This window comes from Fundulus heteroclitus, chromosome 1, assembly GCF_011125445.2.
Source record: "Fundulus heteroclitus isolate FHET01 chromosome 1, MU-UCD_Fhet_4.1, whole genome shotgun sequence".
Classification (NCBI taxonomy): Eukaryota; Metazoa; Chordata; class Actinopteri; order Cyprinodontiformes; family Fundulidae; genus Fundulus; species Fundulus heteroclitus.
This window is the reverse complement of record NC_046361.1, coordinates 41,265,261-41,289,378: the sequence shown is the minus strand read 5'-3', so window position 1 is coordinate 41,289,378 and position 24,118 is coordinate 41,265,261. Positions and strand designations below refer to the sequence as shown.

Here is a 24,118-nt window from a genome sequence, read left to right as displayed (position 1 = left end):
GAGACGGTTCACTGGGGCCGCGCTGCCAAGGACACTACTGTGTCCACAAGGCGCTGCCCTTGGATCTGTTGAAGGAAGATTACAACAACATGGGGGAAGTGGAGGGAGAAAAAAAAGACAGATGCTTGACAATTTATGCTCTCACGAATAAAGAGTGAAGCATCTGACAAAAAAATCCGAGAATGACTGTAGTCAGCATGTTTTTGATACAACTATGTGGAAAACCATCATTGAAATTGATTCAGATATATTTTTAAAAGCCTTTGTTTAATGTTTCAAAGGGAGAGAATTACCAGATTAGAATTTTAACATCTGGAGCCAGTCTGGCCCTTTAAGGTCTCACATTCACTGAGAAATTCTAAGAAGAAGAAACACAACGCTGCATTTATTTAAACCATGACAAAGCATCTGTTTGGAGAAAGTCAGCTTTTAGTTCAGGATGAGATATAAAATAGCATACATAGATACTTATTTAATAACGAGACTGATATTGTTGTACAGGAAGAAAAATATCACATTAAAAGACAAAGATGATGACAAACTGCTTTATAGCCAATGTATTACATTTATTTAAAACAGCTATAATTATTCATGTATGTATTGTTTTTATTATACATATATATCAAAACATGATTATAATCTGGATGTAAAAATACTCAGTAGAAAATGATCCTAGAATTCAGTTTCTGTCTGTTTAATCCCTTCCAACTACAGGAAGTTTTCTGATTAACAGGTTTTATTGTCTGAAATGATCTCATGTTCTGTTTCTTCTCTGCTCTTTGGACAGTTTCCCATAATAAAAACGTTTTTTACAGGTTTGCGGAGGAGAGGAACAGATGGAGCAATGATGGAGGTGATTTTCTCAACTTTGTTTAAAAAGTTTCACAAGCCACAAATAAAAAACTGTTTTTGTTCAGCCAAACCCAAATATCATTGATATGTGGACTGAAAGGCTGAGTGCAGAAAGCTGTAAACGTCTTCATCCTAAAGCTGTAACGTCTGAGGCTCTCTGATGCTTTTAACAACAGCTTCTCATTTCAGAACATCGTCCAGGAGAACGTATCTTCTCAGGACTCGACCTACCAGAGTCTAAGTCCTGCAGGCAGAGACCAGAACCAGATCTACTCCACACTCACACAACCCAAATGAGAGCCTGGACTCAGACCTGGACCCAGTTCTGGACCTCAGGGTTGCAGTTTGTTCAGTGAGGCTGAAACAAGAAGAAATGCTGGTCTTTGTTCTATTGATGATAAATTGTTTAAATGTTTGAATTAAAGAGTTAAATACCAAACACGGTCTTTTTAACTTCTCTAAGCAGCTTACCACTATAAACACCCTTTAAAGATGACTCAACTTTAGAGTTTAGCTTTACTATTTATTCAAATATGGCATAGAAATAATCCAAAGTTACAGCGCAGGACTCCTGCAACCAAATGACCTGGGTGACGCACCACAGATGAAGAGCCCCGTTCTCATGCAAACATATTTTTTTCTCAGCTTAGACATACCCTCCAAGGAGGCGGAGTCTCAGCATCTTAGGCTAACCCTCTTTCAGATCTCTAAAAAGTCGTTGTACGTACATTGTATGTATAATGACACATAATGCATCTTATTTTTTGTATGATGGCCCATCTCTCACCCAAGACAAAACTTTATCCCACTTAGTTGACGGTCTATCTGTGACTGTCTGGAATAAGACCCACAAAAATAGTCCAAACGCATTTCCAGAAGACATAGAAAATCTGTTTTAAGAATAGAAACAAAATGCAATGACATTCAAATTTCACAAGCCAATGTTCCCAATAGAATATTGATAACATGGCAAACGCTCAGCCTAAATAATCAGCAGGAAGAAAATCAAGCAATTAACGTTAAATAGCATCACCTGCAATGCGGATAACAGACGGCAGTGTGAACATGCCCCAAAATGAAAAATCCATCACGAGGAAAAGTGGTGAAACTTGTATCTGTACAAATTCAGCATTCATCAGCTGATTTAACATTATTGTCAGACTGAGAAAGAGCGAGAGAGAGCATGCTGTGGGGAGGGATGGCAGAAGAAAGGATGGAGACAGTCCTGAGAGGAGAGAGAAATATGGACAGAGAAATGCACTTCCTCTCACACAGACACACAAACCGTGTTTACATCAACCTTTTTAATGCTTATATTGAAATATCTCATTAGAACAGGTTGATGGAAACAGCTAAATTTGTAATACCTAGACATTTCGTAAATCTGTTTTTATGCTGGCTTAAAGTGGTTTTTGAGGTCTTTGAAAAACAGTAAAGGAGCTGAAGAGGAGACGGAGACATTAGCCAGACAAGCTCTGATGCAGCAAACATTTACCTCACATGACTGATCAGCTGTTTCTGCTGCCGGCATCTTCCTGAATTTTCTCCTAACGCATTAAAACATGACTAGAAGTAGCATATGGGTGACCGATGAAGAGATTTGGGCATTTCTTAGTCTCATCCGTGAAAATAAATAGCAACACATTTATTAAAACCTCACTCCATTACTGGTCCAGGCTAGTTAGCAACCGCTACTTCCCGTTTATTACAGCAACAGATGATGACATTACTCTGTGTGTCACCTGGTTAATTCACTATAAGCCAGTAAATGAAAACACGTCTGATTCACATTTTCGTTTTTGCCACATTTTAAAAGTTTGCTAAAAACTTAACTTTCCATTACTATCTCAGAATACAGCTTTATATGAGCAGTCATCTTTTTTCTCTCCATCTTTCCCTCATTTATGTCCATCTTATATTTTTGCCTTATATATGATTAAAGTTGTGCCTACTTTTATGTATGAATCAGTAATCAGAGCTCTAATATATGATGGAGCTTGATTATTATGTGAGAAGGAGATTTCTTTTTTAATCAGATCACTTGCTGCAGCATTTTGGATCAGCTGAAGGCTTTGAACTGCATTTTGTGGACTTCCTGATAGTAAAGAATTACAATAGTCCAGCCTTGAAGTAACAAATGCATGGACTAGTTTTTCAGTGTAACTCCTAGACAAAATATTTCTAATTTTAGCGATATTCTGGAGGTGAAAAAAGGAAACTCTAGAAACCTGTTTAATATAAGAATTACTAGATTAAGCAGAATCTGTTATTTGGACATTGTACCAACTGCAAATTAGGAAAACTGAGCATAATTTAAACCACTAGCTGGCAGCAAAGAGCTTTCAGTGTAATCCTTTGTCTTAGAAAACACATCAACAGGTGGTGGGTTACATACATTACCTGTGAGGTGGTTCAAACATAATAGCCTCCAGGGGGTAAAAGCAGTGGAAGTCCACCCTAGAGCATGTTATTTGCATTCAGGGCATAAATGTTATCATATTGGAAAGATGATAACAAATATGGCATCCAGGCAGTCCATTACAATTGTGAAGAAATGGAGAATGTGATTCGATTTTCTTTGGACCTAAAGAGGAACTAGAATCAGCAGCAGCATCAGTTATCACCACTACAAACTAGAGATCAGGCCTGAAATCTGGGAGTAGTGATGGACTCAGACCTGAACCTTCAAGGACACATAAAGACCGTCACAAAGTCAGCAATCTACCACCTGGAGAACATTTCTAGGATTAAAGGACTGATGTCTCAGCAGGATCTGGAGAAACTAATCCATGTTTACCTTTAGTAGAACTGATCACTGCAACGGTGTTTTCACAGGTCTGCCTAAAAAGTGGATCAGAACGCTACAGCTGATCCAGAACCTGCTGCCCGTGTCCTCACTAAGACTAAGAACGTAGAGAACATGGACCCGGTTCTGAAGTCCTTCCACTAAGACTAAGAACGTAGAGAACATGGACCCGGTTCTGAAGTCCTCACTAAGACTAAGAACATAGAGAACATGGACCCAGTTCTGAAGTCCTCACTAAGACTAAGAACGTAGAGAACATGGACCCGGTTCTGAAGTCCTCACTAAGACTAAGAACGTAGAGAACATGGACCCGGTTCTGAAGTCCTTCCATGGCTCCCTGGATCTCAGAGAATAGACTTTAAAATCCTTCTGTTAGTCTATAAATCCCTGAATTAGCACCTAAATCCATCACAGACTTGTTATCAGGGCATCAACCCTCCAGACCACTCAGGTCTTCTGGCTCCAGCCTGCTCTGCAGAACCAGAACCAGAACCAGACATGGAGAAGCAGCTTTTAGTTCCTATGCTCCACTGATCTGGAACAAACTCCCAGAAAACTGTAAAAGTGCTAAAAGCCTGAGTTCCTTTTAATCACAACCTGTTCAGAGCTGCTTTCTGCTATAATAACAGGAACTCTGACCAACATATTGATGTTTTCACCTGATATAATTTAATGTTTGTTTCTGGTCACAACAAGTGACTGATGTGTTTATGATGTTTTCATGTTTTCATGATGTAAAGCACTTTGAACCGCCTTTCTGCTGAAATGTGCTAAAAGATAAACCTGACCTGACTTGGAGAGGTTGTAAAGGTTAGTTTTAGGTTTCCGGCTCTTTGGGAATCACCTTCCTGGAGCTTAAATGCAGAGGCAAGTAAATCCTTGAGAAATTCTCAAACTCTCTATTAAGATTAACTGAGAATAATACTATGGAGACTTCAAGGCTTCATTTTAGACTGAACTATAATCCCTGATATGATAAGCAGATGTTAGTTTCTCTGGTTCTCTGGCTGAGACAGGAGGATGATTTTATCAGAATCTCTTCAGTTAGATGCAGTCAGGATGAATAAATGTTTATTCTGTCTGCCTATAACTCCATCCTAACCCAGCTTCAAACATCTACTTCTGGTCCTCTAATCAAAATGCTTCCAGTTTGAGAAATGGAAAACTGCCACATGTTCCAGAGAAAAGGTCCACCTTTCCTCTCACTGCAGCATTGAGCATCACGTTTTCCCAATGAACCTGATGTTTTACTCTTGATTCCATCTGTTAGAATATTAATAAATCATCATTGGTCTGTCCTACTTAAACTGTGGTATTTAGGTCATTTTAAAATAAAAATGGTGAATAAATTATATAATAATAACACCTTTGCTGATTTCAAATAAATATAAAGTGACTAAAGTCAAGAAACTGATTTTATTACGTTCACTGTGGATGAAAAGGAAACATTCATTTAGATGGATTTATTTGCAGGCCAAATAATCACATTAAAAACACATTAAAGGATTTAATCTGTGGTCAGTTGTGTTTGTATCATCTAGTTTTCACTTTACCACCAGAGGGCAGCCCAACTGAGCGTTTAATTGTGTCTGTGTGAGAAAGCCAGAGCCAAAAACACCAACAGAAAGTATGCATGCGTGATTGTGCAGGCAACTGTGTGCATCTGTGAGGGTGCCAGCTTTGTTTGTATGCCAGTCCTGACAAAAGCTCCATCCAGCCGTGCAGCAGAGGGCTGCTTGTTCCCAGAGACCCTCAGAGCTCCAGGACATCCAGTCCCTCTGCTGCCTGCAGCCCAGACACAGCAGCCCTGACAGGGATACGGACCCTCAGCGTGCTGCCCGCCCCTGTCCTCCGCCTCCTGGAGCTCTGTTTGGATTACCAATGGATGGGAAACACATAGAGGAGTGTTTAAAGTAAGAAAGTTGAAGTGTTTGGGGAGGAGGAAACTTAGGATTTGGCCAGAATCTCAGTTGGACGTCTGACCAGCAGCTGATGTTTCACACAGTTTGGAAAATTCAAATTTAACCATCAGCGTTTTTCTCTTGGATTGGGATCTTTTTATTTGACCAACGTCGGGGGAAGAATATTGGCAACTTCCAAACATCAGACTCGTCTCTGTGTCTCTGAGTATGAAAACTTTCTCGGAATACTGCTGGAGTTGATCATTGAGTTCTTGGTCAAGGACTTTACAGAACCAGGCTGAATCAAGCAGTTTGGGTTTGTGTTGGAACTAAATCATTTAAACCTTTAGGTCATGTCTCCATCACTGTTCTTTCTGCTGTGTCTGCACCTCCTGCCGCAGTTCATTCATGCAAAGAGTGGTGAGCAACGGGACAAACAGCAGAGCAACACCCATAAATCTCCCCATAGTGTCCAACTGGAGGCTCTTCAGAGTGGTAAGCAGTTAAATACTGCAGATGATGTCTACAGCCCTAAGGAGAGCCCCCCTCTACCTGACATGATGGACCTGGACCTGGACCGCCGTGTTCGCCTGGCCCGTGGTGCAGACGAAGACGAGCAGCAGTCCACCTTCAGTTATTCCTTTGAGAGCGAGTGGGTGACGATGCCTCAAGTCACAGAGTTCAGTAACACAACTAAGGTAGAAACAAACGACAAAGACAAAGACAAGATCGACCTTTCTGCCAATACCTCCAGCCCAGACCATGATGGCACACGTCTTTTTAACCCATTCTATCCGCTGGTGGAGAGCTCCTACGTGGCGTATGCGGTGCTGTTCCTGGCCGGTCTGGTGCTGGCGGTGGGTGTGGTGGCCAACATGGCTGTCATGTGTGTTGTTTGGAACAACTACTACATGAGATCTGCCTGGAACTACCTGCTGGCCAGCGTGGCATTCTGGGACTTCCTGGTCCTGGTGGTCTGCCTGCCGGTGGTAGTGCTCAATCACCTGTCCAATAGGAGGGTCCTAGGGGACATCACCTGCCGCATGGTGCCGTACATGGAGGTAGGTGAGCCATGCTGTCCAATGTGTCCAACGTCTGGGGACATGAAAACATGAGTTATCCCCTGAGGAGCAGATTCATCTGGATCTTTGAAATAGTTTACCAGTTACAGAAAGGTGCATCTGGTGATTATTTTGTCATGTGTGTGTGTGAGGGTGGGGTGGGGGGGGGACTTGTAAGTCTATCGTTGTGAGAACCAAAACTGACAGTAGCCCCCAATGTTGTGTGGACAAATTAGCTTTGTGAGGATATTTTGCAATGTCCACACAATGCAAATTGGGCTAATGCTCTGGTTTAAGGCTAAGGTGTGAATTGGGTTTAGGGTTAGGTACCATGACCTTAGGTTTAGGGCTAGGGTATAGGAAGCAACAGGAAATGAATGATGCTGCCAGAGGCCACTTTGATTGGCAGATAACAGGAATAAATCTGATTGGATAAATACTGTAACTATGCAAAAAGCACTGACTGGTCACGGTACCAGAGAGCTGTGGCCCATTTTATGAGAGAAATGATATACAGTAATTACTTTTTATTTCATGATATTTTTTGTGTTTATATTTCCTGCAATGTTAATGGGGACAGCAACCTAGTGCCCCCTATTGTTAAGGCACCACTGGTTATAGAATAATTTAGACCATGACCCAGAGGTAAATATGTCACTTGACACAATGAAGAACCTTTTACACTTTCTAGTCCATCACTCAAAAGTTCTGGGCCTTGACTTTCTACATACTTTTAAATGCTTCTTTGCATAAATCTACCAGATAAAATGACTGAATTATGTAGTCAAAATGTCAACAAGTCAAAGAGAAGTGTGTTATTCAGCCATAACGTTAAATCATAAAAATTATGCAGCAGAGAAGACATCATATAACAAGTTGTAGATTCTGTGTACAAATAGCGGTAAATCTGCTGCAAATCACAAAACGATCACTTCCTGGACCCATTTAAGTCCAGCAATTGAACCTGTAAGTCCTCAAAGTTTGGAAAGTAAGTTTAAGGTTTGGAATCTAAAAGGTAAGCACAAGAAAAGCAACAAATTCGAGAAAAGTAACTTCTAAGTCTTAATCAAGTAATGAAAGTAATGAAAATTAAAGTAACTTTTATAGGTAAAGGCTCTGCTTTTTCCATTAAAGTACCAGGTGACAAGACATCATATATTCAGCCTCACTCTGCCCTCCTCTGGTAAAATAACCTGTAAAGTTTAAGAAAATGGTCTGAAAGTTCTTGAAGGTATCGTCAAGAACTACTAGGGCACATGACATTTCATAAACCAACCCTGCCGCAAAGTAACTCAGTTTATCTTTAAAAAAAACTTTATCAATCCCAAAGGGAAATTAAATGTTATTGTGACTTATACTATGCAAGTATCTTCAAAGAGTTGTTGCAGACAGTGCTGCCAGATATTGTGAGACAAACAAGCAACCAGCGCTGTAAAAACAAGCCCAAAAGAAGCAGAAACTCCAGGGTACCTCATTTGGCAATGAGATTCAGCCTTAGTTTGTCAAATACAGAGACAACAAATTAATAGGCAGTAAATTATGGTTTATGGGTCGGGTTTCTGCAACGTTATCAGCACGTAAAAATCTCCAGAACCAATCTCAAGATGGTGATCTGCACTGCGTAATCTGCTTTCAGTGGTTATCGGCAGTTATTGCAACCGTAAACTGCAGAAGATGCAGGCTAAGTCGGTCCCTCTGCATTTACTCCCGCCGGCTCCTATGTCAGCCTAGAGTAGAAAAGACCCAATATGGCAATGATGCAGGATGCGCTCCAGCACGTAGTGGGGCGGAGGGATATGTCAGCTGGTTATACTGTAGGGCGTCAGTGCAAGCAGGTCTCTATAACTCGTGTTTATCGTCACTTATTTTAGGGCCCAAATAAGCGACTTTGCTTTTAGAAACGAGCTAAAAACTCAACCTGTGACTCACAGAATTTACAAGCGACTTAAGAAAAACGAAGCTCAACGTCTCTTATAATAAGCAGACTTGGCTACAGTGGTTGTAGATGCTGAAGGCTGTGGGCTGGAAGGATCTTTTGTAACGGTGGTATGGTTCTGTGTGCTGTCTGCATCCATCTACACCTCTCCTGCTCCAGGCTTAAGGATGATTCACTGCACCTCTGAGAATGCCTCTCAGCCACTGCAAACAAGCTCATCACACACCTGTTTGCTACTTTTCTTAAGCCTGATGCAGACAGTTTCTTAATTTACCTGCTTTGCCAGGCTCTTGACAGTCATCTATCTCAGCTTCTGTGTTCTGGACCATGACTTGGACTGTTCCAACAACTGAGAGCCATTCATTGACCCTTTGATTAGTCCACCTCTATCAGTTCATGACCAAACCTGCCTCCTGGACTCGTACCAAGCCTAAACCATCCTGTCTGTTTCTGCTGAAGTGAGTAAGTCAGCTAACATATCCAGGCTACTGAGAGAAAGCTTCACAGTAACATGTCCTGGATTACACCATTTGTTCTTCACAGGCACCACTAATCCACCTCCTTTGCTTTTGCCTCTCCCTTCCAATTCTCTGTCAACTCGTATGGTCAGTCAGCCCAGCAGGAAGACACTGGACTTCGGGAAATTATGCTGCAGCCATGTTTCAGTGAAACCTATACTACTATATTCCCTATACTCTGGCTGGGTCCATGTAAGGACTTGGAGTTCATCTAACCTGTTTTCTTGCTTTATTCTGCATTCTGTTTCTTCTATGGCTCTCCCGTGTCTCCTTTTCAACCCACCTGGGATTTGGTATCATTCAAGCTTTTGAAATGTTAATCAGCTGTTGCTATGGTTACGCGTTATAACAAATGTCCAAAAGTAAAAAAAAAAAAGCTTCAGCAAAAAACTCCCCCAGCAGCACAGTATCCAACACCAGAGAGAATAAATGTCCAACAAGCAATAATTTAGCCAGAAAAGGATGAATTAAGGTTTTTGAAAAATAACTACTCAGAATGAAAGTAACAGCTATTCTAACACGCCGCCACCATAAGCAGCGCAGTTCTACAATTTGTAACCTGGAAGTTCTGGGAAGGTTTTCATTTTGTGCATCAGTGCAACTATTCCTGTCAGAATAAGAACAAAAAAGTCACATAGATCCGTGTTTGTAACCAACGGCCGTGATTCTTCACAGCTTATTGGAAAAGCTGCACTCAGATCTCTGTTAACTGTGCCAGACGGGCTGCAAACAGAAAACATCAGAATGTCTTTAAACTGAGCGTGAACTGTGATGCCTGTTTGTTGAGTCGCTACACAGGAAAAAAGCTGCTGCTCCTCCTGATGGTTGCTGTAGCAGCCTGTTACTATGCCTGCTGGAACGTCCTGCTGCAGCCCGCTTTACTAAAGAAAAGTCGCTTTTAAAACTACTTGTTGAATCTGGAAGGTGAGCTGTGGTGTGAACTTTGTGCAGAGCTGTTGGGGTTTCAGTCCATCTCACCATGAATGAGGATGAGCTTACCAGTAGTCAGTGTTTCATTTTAAAGCATTAAACTAATTTTATTCAACAGATTTTGAGGTACCCGTCAAAGCTAAAGACTCCCTGAAAACACTGAGGGTGTGTGTGTGTGTGTGTGTGTGTGTGTGTGTGTGTGTGTGTGTGTGTGTGTGTGCGTGTGTGTGTGCGTGTGTGTGTGTGTGTGGGGGGGGGGGGATGCACACTTTCCGGTTGGATTCTGGGTTACTTCTAGTTGGGGGCATTCATAGAAACACTTGTGACTCCTATCCACATCCAGGCAAACCAGAAACATGTTAGTCTGTCGGCAGATATTAGAAACACAGACCGATGGGTGAATAACCTACTAGTGTTTTCAAAATATTATCCAAACCTTTACAAAAATAAAATCTTTCTCTTGCTTTATTATGGTGGGATTATTCTGTTTACAGAAGGTTCTTTTATCCGAGAGCAGTGAATGCTTCATGAAGCCAAACTAGACTGGACCCAAAATTAATGAGCTATGCTCATTGTCAGCATCCATCCACCCGTCCAGCATTTGCTGAGGTAATGGTGGCGGTGGGAAGCGCTAAATAAGAAACACAGACATTACTCTCTCCCTCTCCCTGTGGGAACCCAAGTTTATGAAGTCCTACGTTCATACACACAGTACCTCCAAAGCTCTGGGTCTTCCCTGGGGTCACCTCCTTTTAGAAAATACCTGGAAAACCTCCAAACCGAGGCATTCAGGAGGCGCCCTGATCAGATCTGGAACCACCTCAGTTCTTTCAGTCGAGGAGCAGCTCTACTCCGTTGCTTTATTTCACCTTCTTGTATCCAGGATCTCAGCAGATCCCAACCCATTTATGGTCAGATCAACATCTCCCTCTAACCTTAACAAGAGAATTTAGACTGAAAGACAATTTTTTGAGACAATACAGTGTTCCACAAGTTCTGTGTAAAATGAATTGACTGGAAGCTCTGATTGGAGGGCAACTAACTGGGTAAAGCTGAAGCTTCATGATGTTTTTCTTCTAACTTTCAAAGAAAACCATCAATATGCTGAAAAATAATCAACTATCACTATCACTGTTTATCTGTCAGTCTGAGCAAATGGTTCAGAGACTGGAGATGTTCTGCAGATAGTTGAAGTACTCATGCCCAGCCTGTAGGTGGCGATAAAGTCCATGTTAAGAGGTCAAAATGTCAAAGGAAGAGCATTTAAAAATAAAGTGATGCATCTAAAACATTCCCGCTTGTTTTTCCACTAATGTGATCTGTTCTCCATAACCACCGTTCTCAGCTCATCACCTGACACACTGGCTCCGGCTCTGAGAAAATATTTACAGAAAAATAAAATACTCCTGTTGTCGGTTGTACTGCATGCTCAGAGACATTTTCTGCTCTCTGCCTCCTGAGACGGTGTGAGGATCCCGGGGAACCCACCAGGAACGTCTCCAGGAACCCTTCACAGGACTCTAACGCCAACATATGCTTGTGTCTGCAGGTTGTGTCTCTTGGTATAACCTCCTTCACGCTGTGCGCCTTGGGTATTGACCGTTTCCACGCGGCCACCTCCTCGCCTGAGCCGAAGGCGCGGCGGGTGGAGCACTGCCGCTCGGTGCTGCTGAAGATGCTGCTGGTTTGGCTGGCGGCTCTGCTGCTGTCCAGCCCAGAGATCTTCCTGTGGCAGCTCAGCCAGACGGTGTCGCCCTCCTCTGGCAGGATGGTGGACTCCTGCACCATCACGCCCTCCTCCCCGCTGTCCCTCTACCTGCCCGACTCCCTCCACTCCCTGCTGCTCAGGTATCACCAGGTGAGATTCTGGCAGACCGGTGAACTGGATCCTCATCAGAGATATGAGCTTCTCTGATCAGACGCCACGGTTCTGGTGCTGAGTCTCCTTTCACGTCTCCTCCTTCACGTCCTCCAGGGTCGCATGTGGTGGTGTTTCGGCTGCTACTTCTGCCTCCCCGTCCTCTTCACCGTCCTCTGCCAGATGGCCACCCGCAACGTCAACAGCGACTCCAGCTCTGCCCAGAAGAAGCGGAGTCACGACGAGCGCTCCGACAGCCAGAAGCGTCAGCAGCACCAGGCGGTGGAGCGGCAGCTCAACTGCACCCTGCTGGCGTTGGCGGTGGTGTACGGCGTCTGCGCTCTGCCAGAACACGTCTGCAACATCACGCTAGCCTACACGCACCTCACCATGTCTGAAGTCACGGCAGCCGTTCTGGCGCTGTTGCATCACTTCCTGTTGTTCCTGAAGTGCGCGGTGACGCCGGTGCTGCTCCTGTGTCTGTGTAAGGTGGGTTCAGGTTGAAGAGTTTTAAACACCGTCAGCATTTAACAAGGAACCAGGATCAGACTAGAGGAGTAGACAACTCAGCCAAGAAAAACATGAAGATTTCTCAAAACAATCTGATTCCAGAGAAGCTAGTTGCCTAAAACGTGGCATTTCTGTTGGTCTACTCAGTCATTATAGCTGGTCATTTGAGAAAGCTGCACAAGTTTAGGAAAAATAAAACCGCTTTGCTTTTAGGAATCTGGTCCCGACTTGACACAGGAGGCTGTGGTTCAGTTGATCGTCCAATGCGGGCCCAGTTTTCCTGATATGGGCCCAATGAGGGGCTGTTGTCCTGTTCTCTGTCTGCCCTTTTCATGGATTCACCTGAAAAACTTTCCTGAATTTTTTCCTTTGATTTGTTGCTCAGAGTTTTGCTAGCATGAAATCATACACACCATTGCAGGCTCAATTATTCCAAATTCTCAGTTGATTTTTGAGCCCATATTTTATATAATAATTTGCACTGTAGGAGGTATGATAAGATAAGACTTTATTCAACAAAGTGAAAACTGCTCGTCTAGGAAGATAATTCAAAGGAAACTATTAATAAAAACAAAAAGTGCAAGCAAAAATAAATTATATTATCCAAAGCAAAGGTTCCCACAAATTCAATAAAACTTTATTTATATAGCTCCAATCCACATCACATCATCTCAAGGCTCTTTCCAAAGTCAGACTCCATCAGATCCTCCAGGTTGGTGAGAAAGTTTCCTCTCTAAGGAAACCCAGCAGGTTGCATCAAGTCTCTCCAAGCAGCATTCACTCCTCCTGAAAGAGCGTAGAGCCACAGTGGACAGTCGTCTGCATTGTTGATGGCTTTGCAGCAATCCCTCATACTGAGCATGCATGAAGCGACAGTGGAGAGGAAAACTCCCCTTTAACAGGGAGGAGAACCTCCAGCAGAACCAGAACCAGGCTCAGTGTGAACGCTCATCTGCCTCCACCCACTGGGGCTTAGAGAAGACAGAGCAGAGACACAGAAAGCACAGAAGCTCACATTGACCCAGGAGTACTTTCTATGTTAGAGAAGACAAAGCAGAGACACAGAAAGCACAGAAGCTCACATTGACCCAGGAGTACTTTCTATGCTAGATGGTAATAGAGGATGATATGCCTCCCCTGATGATGTCACAGCTAACAGAACGTCATATATGAACGCTATTTACCTAAAAAAAAATAGATATAAACAAGGTGAAACAAACAGTTCTAATGTTCATTTAGAGCTTTTTATTGTAGAGTATAGGAGGAAGACCTTCTGAAGCGTTGTAACCTGCAGAGTCCAGGGGACAGGCCACAACGAAACTGGACCTCCAACTTTAACCGGTCCATTAAGTGATTAACACTGTTGCCTGGTTTCTAATGTCAGCCAGGACTGTTTTCTCTGGAGCTTCCATGTCCTTCATTTGCTTCCTTGACGTTTTTTCTGAGTTCTCCAGTTTCCTCCTGAAATCTGTTTGCTGAGTAAATCTGCTTCTGTTAGCCACCCTGACAAGAGTGAGTGGGTGTGGACAGTTTCCAGTGTTGTGGCTCTTCTGATGGACAAGCAACTTCCTCAGGTGTTTCCCATCTGTCGCCTGTTACAGGGTATGATAAATGGACGCATGGGTGTTCTGTGTGCTCCAAACTCATTAAAAAAAGAAAGTCAATATAGAACCCAACGTGTGAGCAGTACCCAGTGACTCCACCTCAGGCTTGCTAAGCATTGTCACCATACATGTGTCTGTTGGTTCCTGTAAGTCTCTGGCAGCTCAGTCATTAAAACTCAAAGCTTTATGGGAAGCTGACAGCAAAGTGAAATAATTTTCATCCTTTCCTCACTTTTTAATGGGAAAACACAATAAGAAAATGCAGTGTCATTGTTCAGAAGGTGAAGCACAAAGCTTAGCCTGGAAGCAGAGTTTGGGAAAAGCTACGAACCTTATTGCCTTTGAAAGACGCTGGCGTAATGTTCTGGTTTGGTCCACCTTTGTTTCTCCACTGCAGCTGCATGAGAAACCTCATTGTTGTCAAACAGCAGAGTTTACTGATGGCTGGCAGTCCTCTCTGCTGTGTTTTGGTGTCGCTTTGTAAAGGCACTGAGCTCTCAGTTCCTCACGTAATCATTCTGCATGAGTTCAGGCAGAAATCACTGGATTTGTTGAGGATACTGCGTACCGAACCGACAGGGCTGTACTGGATATATTCAGCACCAACAGGTCCATTTACACCCTTAATATCTGTGTAACGGGGGAAAGTGGTTTGCTTCTCTAGACACAATTATGGGTGTTCTTACTTAGCGTATGGTCTCCCTTCACAGCCAGACATACAAACAGAAAGCACTGGGGATTCTTTTGGAAAGCACAGACAGGCTCCACTGGGTTTGACCTGTGGTCTTTCTGCATGGAGTTCTGTCTGCGCATGCGTGGGTTCTCTCCGGGAACTCCAGCTTCCTCAGTCCAAAGCTGTTAGGTTACTTTGTGTCTCTAGATTGTCCACAGGCATATTTGTGTTGCCTTAGGATAGACTGGCAACCTGTGCAGGGTGTACCCTGCATGGAACAGCAGGGACAGAGGGATGGATCATATTAGAATGTGAGGGACTGCCACACTGTGTGCAAGAGAGAGCAGTTGGTGTTACACAGCTCTGCAGGATTTCGTTAAAGATGTCTAAATAAAGACAAAATGTTTATGGAGTAGACATTTTAACTTCCTTTAGCATCTTATTTTACCTTCACTGCAAAAAGGGAAATAAAAGTAAATAAACCTTTCTTGAAATTAGTGTATTTTATCTTGATTTGAGCAGGTAAATAAGACTATTTACCAATGGAATAAGATTTCCGCTCTCAAAATAGGAACAATTTATCTCCATCTTCTTATTTCAAGTACAGGTTGTCTAATTATCTTATTTTAGGAGTAGAAATAATCATTCAATTTGCATTTAGTCTTATTTACATGCTCAAATCAAGGAAAATATACAAATTTCAAGAAAATTATATTTACTTTTAGTTCCCTTGTTTAGTGTGATTAGCATTACTAGCAGCAGTATCTGTAGAGTTAGTAGAACGTTTCCTCAGCTGCAGGATTTCTAAAATACTCCTAGTATTTGTTGTAAAATGTTCACCTTCTGCAGCCGACAAGCTACCACAGAAACCTTTCTTCCATTTTTTGTCTTATTTCTCATTTCCTGTTTGAACACTGCAGTGATCCCAGAATTAGCTAACTGAGCTAACGTCTTCCCTCAGTAAAAACCTCCTGACCAGAAAGCATCACTGTTAGCACGACGTGCACGACGCTCACTGCTCAGACAAACATCTGATTTTTAGTGTCAGACCAGCCAATCACGGCGTAGGATCTGCAGCGTATCTGGTTATAACGCATTTCGTCTGTATTTCAGGCTCTTGGTCAGGCCTTCATGGACTGCTGCTGCTGCTGCTGTCAGGAGTGCCAGCCAACCACGGCCCAGGGTTCGCCGGGCTCCGCCCAGGCCAAACTGAAGGCAGCCAATGAGACTTCCATCTTCTTTGACAAGGCTAAAGACACGACGGCCATCTTGTCCATCTCCAGCTAGAGCCACCTGTTCCTCTTCATTTATTACTCCATGAATCAATCTCCTCCCGCTTGTCCCGTCCTCCCATAGCGTTAACTCCAGGGTTTCCTTTCTTTCCTCGCTGTTAACCCATCTCTCTACGTGATCTCTCCCTCCTTTTCCTCTTTCTTTTCCTTGTTTTCTGTGCACACTTGTTGTTTGAGGACACTGCAGCTTCCTGTCTGTGCAGGAACTGAGGTTCAATCAGTCAGAAAAGTTCCTGTTGACCCCTGTGTGGACAGCAGGAACCCGCTTCCAGGACTCTGAGGAGACTCTCGCAGAAGGAAAACCTCGACCACAATCCTGTAGATCCAAGCTGTGAAGTTCTTTGTTCTTACTGAAAGTAAATTAAGCTAAATTAGGGCCGTAGTTTCTACGAATGTGGAGCTGGGTGAGGAAGGTTAAGGTCATGCTGCTGGGAAGAGACGCTGCTTTAATGTTTGATGACCAGCAGCTTAGATGTCGAAAGGCAACGCATTCCTGTGAAAAACTCTAGGTTATAGGTTACTGGAGGTAAAAGAGAAAATAAATACTTATGTCATATATGAAACAATTAGAGGTAAAACTCAACTCAACTAATCAAATTAAATAAATCTGTTGGGGGTGGAAAAAGAAATCAGAGAACTAAGAGAGTTTCAAAAACCTGGCTGCACAACCTTTGCGTAACAACGTTAATTTAATGACAAAATTCTTCAATTCTCACCTATTATAAATAAATAAGTTATAATTATATATATATATATATATATATATATATATATATATATATATATATACATAGTTTTTTTTCTTCATATGGAATCAATGTTTTTGGTGAAGTGGATAAATTTGTGGGCATTTAAAAAAAAAGTTTTTTCACTTGTCACTTGAAAGCAGAAGAGGAAGAGGAGGAGAGATTTTTTAGCTCTTCTGTGAGTCCAGCATGGATCCAAATCAGCTTCACCAGACCAGATAACTAAATATTACAATCTGACAGGTTCTGATTGACAGAGCGGGAAAATATCTTCAGATCTGGGCTGAATGCTAAAAATAATCTAAAACCTGTTTTATTAAAGCATTAAGTGAAAGTTGTGAACAATGCAATCAGGTTATTGAAACCCCTCCACACGGATTAGTTAGTTTTTGCATTTAATTGTTCTGGATAAATGATTTATTCTGAGTCTCCAAACGTTGGAATTTCAGCAGGGGTATGTAAACTTTTGAGTCACTGCATGTAAAACTATGACGGTCGTGTTGTGAAGGGTGTTCTTCATGAAAACTTAAAGTGCACTAACATTTCCAAACCTGACTAAAGTTTGAAAACAGCTCCTCTTGTAATTTTTATTTCAGTTTTTTTAAGGGAAGCAGAAATTTGAAAAATATGAAATAAACTCACAGAAATGGGGATGAAAAAAAATGCATCATTCAGTGCTTTAATTGTTGGTTGAAAAACATTTTCAGGTTGTAAAGGTTGCTCATTAAGTAACAAATATGTAAAAGAAATCCATATTATTTGGAAACTAATCGAGGAAATCCCTTAAAATACTATGAAAGATGGAGATGATCCCAGGGTGCAGTGGGGGTGAAACTCTTCACACAAATCTGTCCTCATGAAATCAGAGTTTAAAGTTTCCTTTCTAAGATCAAATTCTGTCTTCATCTCCGTTTAGAATATGAATTGGATTTTTGATTAATTCAATAAATGTAATGGAAATGCATAAACAGAGCACTAATATCCATTAAGATCATTTGGACCTTCCTGGTACCGTTTCTGGATCAGCTGGTCCGGTTAAACCCAAACGACGAGCTGGACGTCTGCGCCTGGACCCAGTTCAGCTGGTGCTGCTTCCTCGTGTTGTTCAGAACGCACGGTGCTCTCATCCAGGGAAGGTTCTGGGTTTCACCGGCTTCCTGGTTGTTTTCAGGACCAAAAAGAGGAGATGAAGTTAGTGAATTCTCTGGGCTTTATTGTTTAAAACGTTTTTGATAATCCACTGAATCCAGAAAAATGATGTTTTTTCAAAAGGTTGATAGTTCAGAGTGGCTGTTTATTTGGGGCATTGATGAGATTCAGATTCCCCTGTTTGCTAGCGTCTCGTCACGTTCTCCTGTCACGCTGTTAATGTGGACCTTAGTGCTACCAGAGTCTGGATCCTGATGGTAAACCCCTGTTATCTCCTGAACTTTAGTGTCAGACCCATTTAAACAGCCCTAACATGAATAAAGAGCCTCAAACTGAGCGTTTTCTCCTTCCAACATGGCTGCCGTTGTTCCCCCCCCCCACTGCTGGAGTCTCCTCATGCGACTGTAGCGTGAAGAACCAGGCTGGTCTGTTTGTTCCCTGCGTCTCGTGACTGTTTCTCTGCAGGTGTTTCTGTGAAGGTTTGTGCTGCTTAGTGAAGCTACTAATCTGAGCTAAAGAGCCGCGGTGTTGATGAAGACCCTGGAGGAGGAAGAGAGGAGGAAGAGAGGAGGAAGATTGTAGTTTAAAGCGTATTAATGTGCCTTAACACAGGCGGGCTAACAGCCAGAACCTGGAGCAACAGGAGACCTAAACGCAGCTCAGTGTCAGGTTAGACGTGCCACTAATCCCAGGTTTGTGTGACTGAAAGCAGGATGGCGGATTTATGTGACATGGACGGTTGTTTCTTTGTAATATTCTCTGTTTTAATGTTACATTTCTGGGATTACAGCATGTTTGCCAGAACTGGGTGTGTCCTTTCTTGTCTCTGCAGCAGAATTAATCCAGCTCCTCTGAAGGGCTGCGAGAGTAACTGTAGAAAATATGCAGACTGACTTCTGGTTTTATGCATCAGTTTGTAGTGACTCAGAGTCAGTTTGACTCTGAGTCACTACAAACTGATGCATGAAGCCTCTTCCTTCCAGAACCAAGATGGTGGCAGGACTGAGGTTAGCAGAACTGCACCTGGAGGAAGGACCAGACTTCAGGACATCGTCCTCTGGACAGAACCGTGATGGACAGAACCGTGATGGACAGAACCATGATGGACAGAACCAAGATAGACAGAACCATGATGGACAGAACCTTGATGGACAGAACCGTGATGGACAGAACCGTGATGAGGGATGGGTCACGGGAGATCAGCACAAGCTTACTGTCAAGCACGGTGGTGGAAGAATGATGATTTGGGCTGGTTCTGCAGCCTCTGGACCCGGCCACCATGCAGTCACTGATTGGACCAGGATCTCCTCTGGAGTCAAATTTGAGTCCACCTGTACGGCAGCTGGAGCCTGGACCAAACCGGGTCATCGACAGAACAGAGGTCTCAGAATGGCCTAGTCAAAGTCCACGTGTCAACAGCACTGATATTAGAGTTGTTGGACCTTCGGAGAGTTCTGCAGACAGAACCTAAATGAACTGAAACGTTCTTAAGCAGATTGGACCAAAAGCTGCTGCATAAGGTGATAAACCCCACAGAGAAAGGTGTTACGCAATAACAGGTCCGGGTCAGAACCAGTTTAACGACACTAACGTAATTTCCTCACCTTCGTAAATCAGAACCAGTCAGAATATTTTCCAGGTCTTTCTCTAACGCTGAGCAGGACTTCCTCTCCCCAGAGCAGCTGCTCAGCATATCAACGACCTCGGTACCATCCGGTCACCACTGGTACCGGTCCAGATTCACCCGCACCAACACAGCTGTGGACATTTTCTGTCAGACGGCCACAGAAAGGAGCTGAAGGACGCTACAAACGATCCTCTGGGCCCAACAGAACCGGTTCGAGTCCAGATTCAGGTCTGATAGCGGGTGAAGACAACATCCTGAGGAGAGTTAGACATGTCTGAGGACTTCCTTGGTTTTTATAAAGGTAATAATCGAAAATACTGAAGAGAACCAACCGGTTCCTGCAGGGTCCAAACCCGGGGTGTCCCGCTCCAGACATGGAGAAGCAGCATTTAGTTCCTATGCTCCACTGATCTGGAACAAACTCCCAGAAAACTGTAAAAGCGCTGAAAGCCTGAGTTCCTTTAAATCAAGAGTGTTTAGGATTTTAACTGTTCTAGTTAAACTGTTTTACTGAAAGATCATTAGTTTAACTTTGTAGTCCAACTGTTTTTAATGTTTGCTTTTAGTTTATATTTTTTCATGTTCTATTTTGTTTCTACATCTTATTCCAACTTGCTTTTATTCTGTTTTATTTTCCTATATTTTAATCATGTAAAGTACTTTGCATTGTCTCTGTACTGAAATGTGCTATATAAATAAATTTGCCTTGGAGAACTACTATCTAGTAAGAATCAGCTGCATCGGATGGCTGACCCATCTGGGTCAGGTGTTCTGGAGCATCTGAATGCTGCAGGATGGTACCTGTCCAGAACCCGACCTGAGTCTGAACCCACTTTAAGGTCCGGTGAGCCCAGTTTCTTCCTTGGATTTAGTCAGACCACTGGGTTTGGAGGCGGTGGAGCGTCTTCACGTTGAGGAGAACCGTTTGGGTCGGCTGGCTCCTGAGCCGGGCCCACGTTGAATGTGGTGTTTCTGGACCATGCTTGGCCTCATGAGCTAAAGGCCGGTTATACAGATCCAGGTCCAGTCTGAGCGTTCTGACCGTTTACACATAAAACAGGACAGATCTCTGAGTTTATTTAATGTAAAATCATTTATTTTGATGCTTCTTTCACTAATTTAATCATTCTCTTTAAAGCAGGATTAATATTACACCATTACAGCGAACAGAACCGGCCCGATGGACTTCAGTATGATGTCTCTGGTCCGTTTTGCAGAGGAACAGAACCAGAGTTCTGATGAAGTCCTGGTGGGAACCAAGAAGCAGATTTAAGGAGAGAACGTCAGGATGAGGAGTTCATTCAGAACCAGGAGAGCAGGGGTTCTCCTCAGGGACAGACGGGTCGCCTGTCTCACCAGAACCGTGTCCATTAGCAGGAAAACGGGTTTTATTTGTGTCTCGTTTGATCGTGACTGTGTTGCATTATCTCTGCTGGAACCAGCAGCAGTCCAGTCATAGGAACCGACCCGATGAGTCGGTTCCTAATAATAACACCCTCTAAACGTCTCAATAAGCACATCTTTCTGTACCTTAAATGTGTTTTTCTCATTGGTCTGATGTAATATTCTAATTTTAAATATGTTTTCATTGGCTGTGAGCAGAACACGACCAGAATTAACAGAAATAAAGGCTTGAAAAAGTCCGTCTGTGTGTAATTAATCTGTATTTTTCACTTAATGACGAAGGTAGTGAAATAAATAAACTTTTAAACAATAATGGATCTGATTATTGATCTGCCTTCAGAATCCTGATTAATAGATTTCTTCCTAAATTCAAGAATGTTGGAAAGATTAAGGATTCATTTCCTGGTTTCTCAGAAGATCCAAACAAATCCAAGTGAAGGTTTAATATTTAATATATTCAGACTAGGAAGAGCATCCAATCAGAAATACTCCTGAATGTCCCTGAGGGTGGAGAAATGAACCTTCTTTAATTTTTTCACACTCGTTTGTCTGAAAGACGATTTATTGTCAAAAGTCTTATTAGGATTTCTGAGTTTAGCCTCCAACAATATTCACTCTTGTGACTCTTTGGCCACATCTGGGTCGGGGGAAATGTGTCGGAGCAGCTGTTTCCTCCTAAATCCTCCCAAACGTCCAGCTCCACCCGCCTCAGTCCGCTGCTGCGTTGAGTCAAATAAATAAAGACGGTTTGGGGCAAAAGAAGCTGCTGGAGGTTTAATGAAGGCGGCAGAAAGCGAGCTCCAGCTGCTGATCATTAAAGGCTGATTTTAGCTGCTGTTGGATCTGCTGCTGAATGGAGGAGGACTGATTGATGGCGAGCTGGAGGAACAGAGTGTTTCAGGCCCCGCCGCCTTGTTCTCATTAGCAGTGCTGAGCGTTGGCCCCTCTGAAGCAAAGCCCCGAACAGACCGCCTCTGTTCGCTAATGAACGCACACACCGAGGCGACTAGACCTCCGTCGGTCATACAACGCGTCTCTGGGCCCGCCTGGATGGGAACCAACTTCAGGCCGCCGCTTGTGTAACGCAGAGGTCACAGGTTCGAGTCCCACGTCTCTCTGGGAGGAGGGGTTCACAGCCTCTTTCAGTACATCCATTTTATCGCTTCTTTTGTTACTTTCTGTCGTTGGCTTGGTTTTAGTTGAACTTTTAAAGTTTTACTTCAATCAGAAAGAAATACTTCCATAAATAGAGCATGAATTAGAAAAAAAGAACTGGACCTAGAAAACTTCCCTAGATTATTCATCGGATCCGCTACAACCTTGCATCGTAGAACTTTCATTTCACGTTTGCAAACATTTTTACTCATTTATTTTTTTTAAATGTTGACGTGTTTTTAGGATTGTTCACATTTAGGTACAAAATGTTCCACCTTGATCTGCTAGAATAGTAAAATTATCTGTAGGATCCACAAACTGGTACCGGGTCTCTTGGATAATGTTCACGTTTTACATTTCTGTGGTTTTGTGCTTCTCAGACAGTTCTGCCGGTTCTTTAAAGCATCTTCTGAGAACAGTTTCAATGTGGGTTTTTTTTCTGCATTTTATTCAGATCCAGTATAAGAACCTGAATTTAAATGTGTATAAAGTCTGAAAAGTTGTCAAATTCTTCTTTTTTATTTTTGATTGTGTTTGAATTCAGTCAGGAAGTCAAAATTCTGCCAGTTTTCAGTATTTGTGCCACAAACCCAAGATAATCTGAAACAAAATGAATCAAAGTGGAAATGCTGGTGCTGCCTTGCAGCGAGAAGGTCCTGGGTTCAAATCCTGAGCTGGGCTCCTTCTGCATGTTCTCCCTGTGAATGCATGGGTTCTCTCTGGGTACTCCAGCTTCCTCCCATGGTCTGATATGAGCGTCTCCATGACTGCCTGTCCAGGGTGGACCCGCCTCAGTTTGGTGGAACCTTGGTTTGGACTCAGGTGGTTATAAATATAAAATGTTGGATCTAATTAGAAAGGCTGGAAGGAGGAGTTTTTATGAAGGCAGCTCTGGTCTGGATCTGTGTTGTTCCTACAGGTAAGGTTCTTCTCCACAGAACCAGAATCTTTCCCTTTAAGAGGCACTAAAACCCAAACAACATTCACGTAGAAATACTCGGGTTCTGGACCCAAACCGAAGGAGAAACCCCAACAGATAACATCCAAAGATCAGCTCTGAAAGGCCTTAACAAAGCCTGCAGAACTTTTGCGCAGAACCACCTGAACCATCCGGACCAGGAGTTCTGGACCGCTCTGCGTGAACGTGTGAGTTTCCTGAGTGGAGCTGAAGCTCGGCCTCAGCGTGTGAAACCGTCTGATGGAGAAGGCCTCGTCCATGAGTGTTTGTGTCCGCCTCTTATGACTGAATGCCAGTGTGAGTGTGTGTGTGTGTACGTGTGTTACTGTGTGTGTGTGTGTGTGTGTGTGTGTACGTGTGTTACTGTGTGTGTGTGTGTGTGTGTGTGTGTGTGTGTGTGTGTGTGTGTGTGTGAGAACCACAAACTAATCTGACCTGAATGCGTTACGCGCACGCCAACGTGCACGCTCTCTGAAAGCTGAGAGCACAATGAGGCTTTTGTTCCTGTGGGAAAACTGATGAAGAGGAGGAGGCGGAGGAAGGGGGGGGGGGGGGGGACGGTCGCCATGATAACAGGAGGGGGGGGGGAGGTGGGACCACCTCACACTGCGGACAGGAAACACCGAGGCCCTCGGCTTTGTTGGTGGCGCTCCTCACGCTGGGAAGCAGAGGTTTTATCAGTGCGATCACGTCACAGCCTCACATCCACACCAGAGAGCCTCTCCTCCTTTCAGCTCCTTCTCTCCTTCTCTGGTTTTGTCCGTCCGGCCTTTGAGTCGATGAGAAAGCAGCAGACTCGTCTTTCTCTCCCATAAACTGGCCTTATCCTCCAGCACTGCTCCCTAAACGGGACACGGGGCGCTGCAGCAGCATCAGAGGCCCCATTCAGACTCTGGAACGCCACCGCCTGGCCTCAGATTCAGGAAGCTCTAAAAATACGTCATAAAAATCATTATCAGGTGAATTTTTACGTGAAGATGTCAGTTTGGTGGACCTGCAGCTGTAAAGTCCTGCTGGATGGAGGGACGGGCCTGACGTGTGTCTGCTCCTGCAGATCTGACCCCTAAATGACCCTGAACCCAAACCTGACACCAGCAGAGATTTTTACCCCCCCCTCACCTGTAAGGAGCAGCACAGG

General features: G+C 43.3%; 2 protein-coding genes across 2 annotated transcripts in view; both read left to right on the top strand.

Annotated features, from left to right (window-relative positions):
- LOC118564564 (polymeric immunoglobulin receptor-like) overlaps positions 1–1,291 on the top strand; it is a 43,479-nt gene extending 42,188 nt beyond the window's left edge. The window contains exons 6-7 of the mRNA XM_036143202.1: positions 816–853; positions 1,042–1,291. Coding sequence (XP_035999095.1) covers positions 816–853; positions 1,042–1,149 — 146 coding nt within the window. The 3' untranslated portion in view covers positions 1,150–1,291. The remainder of the gene's footprint in view (positions 1–815; positions 854–1,041) is intronic.
- A 4,039-nt stretch (positions 1,292–5,330) lies between these two features.
- Positions 5,331–16,575, top strand: gpr37l1b (G protein-coupled receptor 37 like 1b). The gene is made up of 4 exons (XM_021313874.2): positions 5,331–6,620; positions 11,554–11,862; positions 11,980–12,351; positions 15,763–16,575. The coding sequence occupies exons 1-4, from the start codon at positions 5,913–5,915 to the stop codon at positions 15,934–15,936; spliced, it is 1,563 nt and encodes a 520-aa protein (XP_021169549.2). The 5' UTR covers positions 5,331–5,912; the 3' UTR covers positions 15,937–16,575.
- Positions 16,576–24,118: the final 7,543 nt, after the last annotated feature.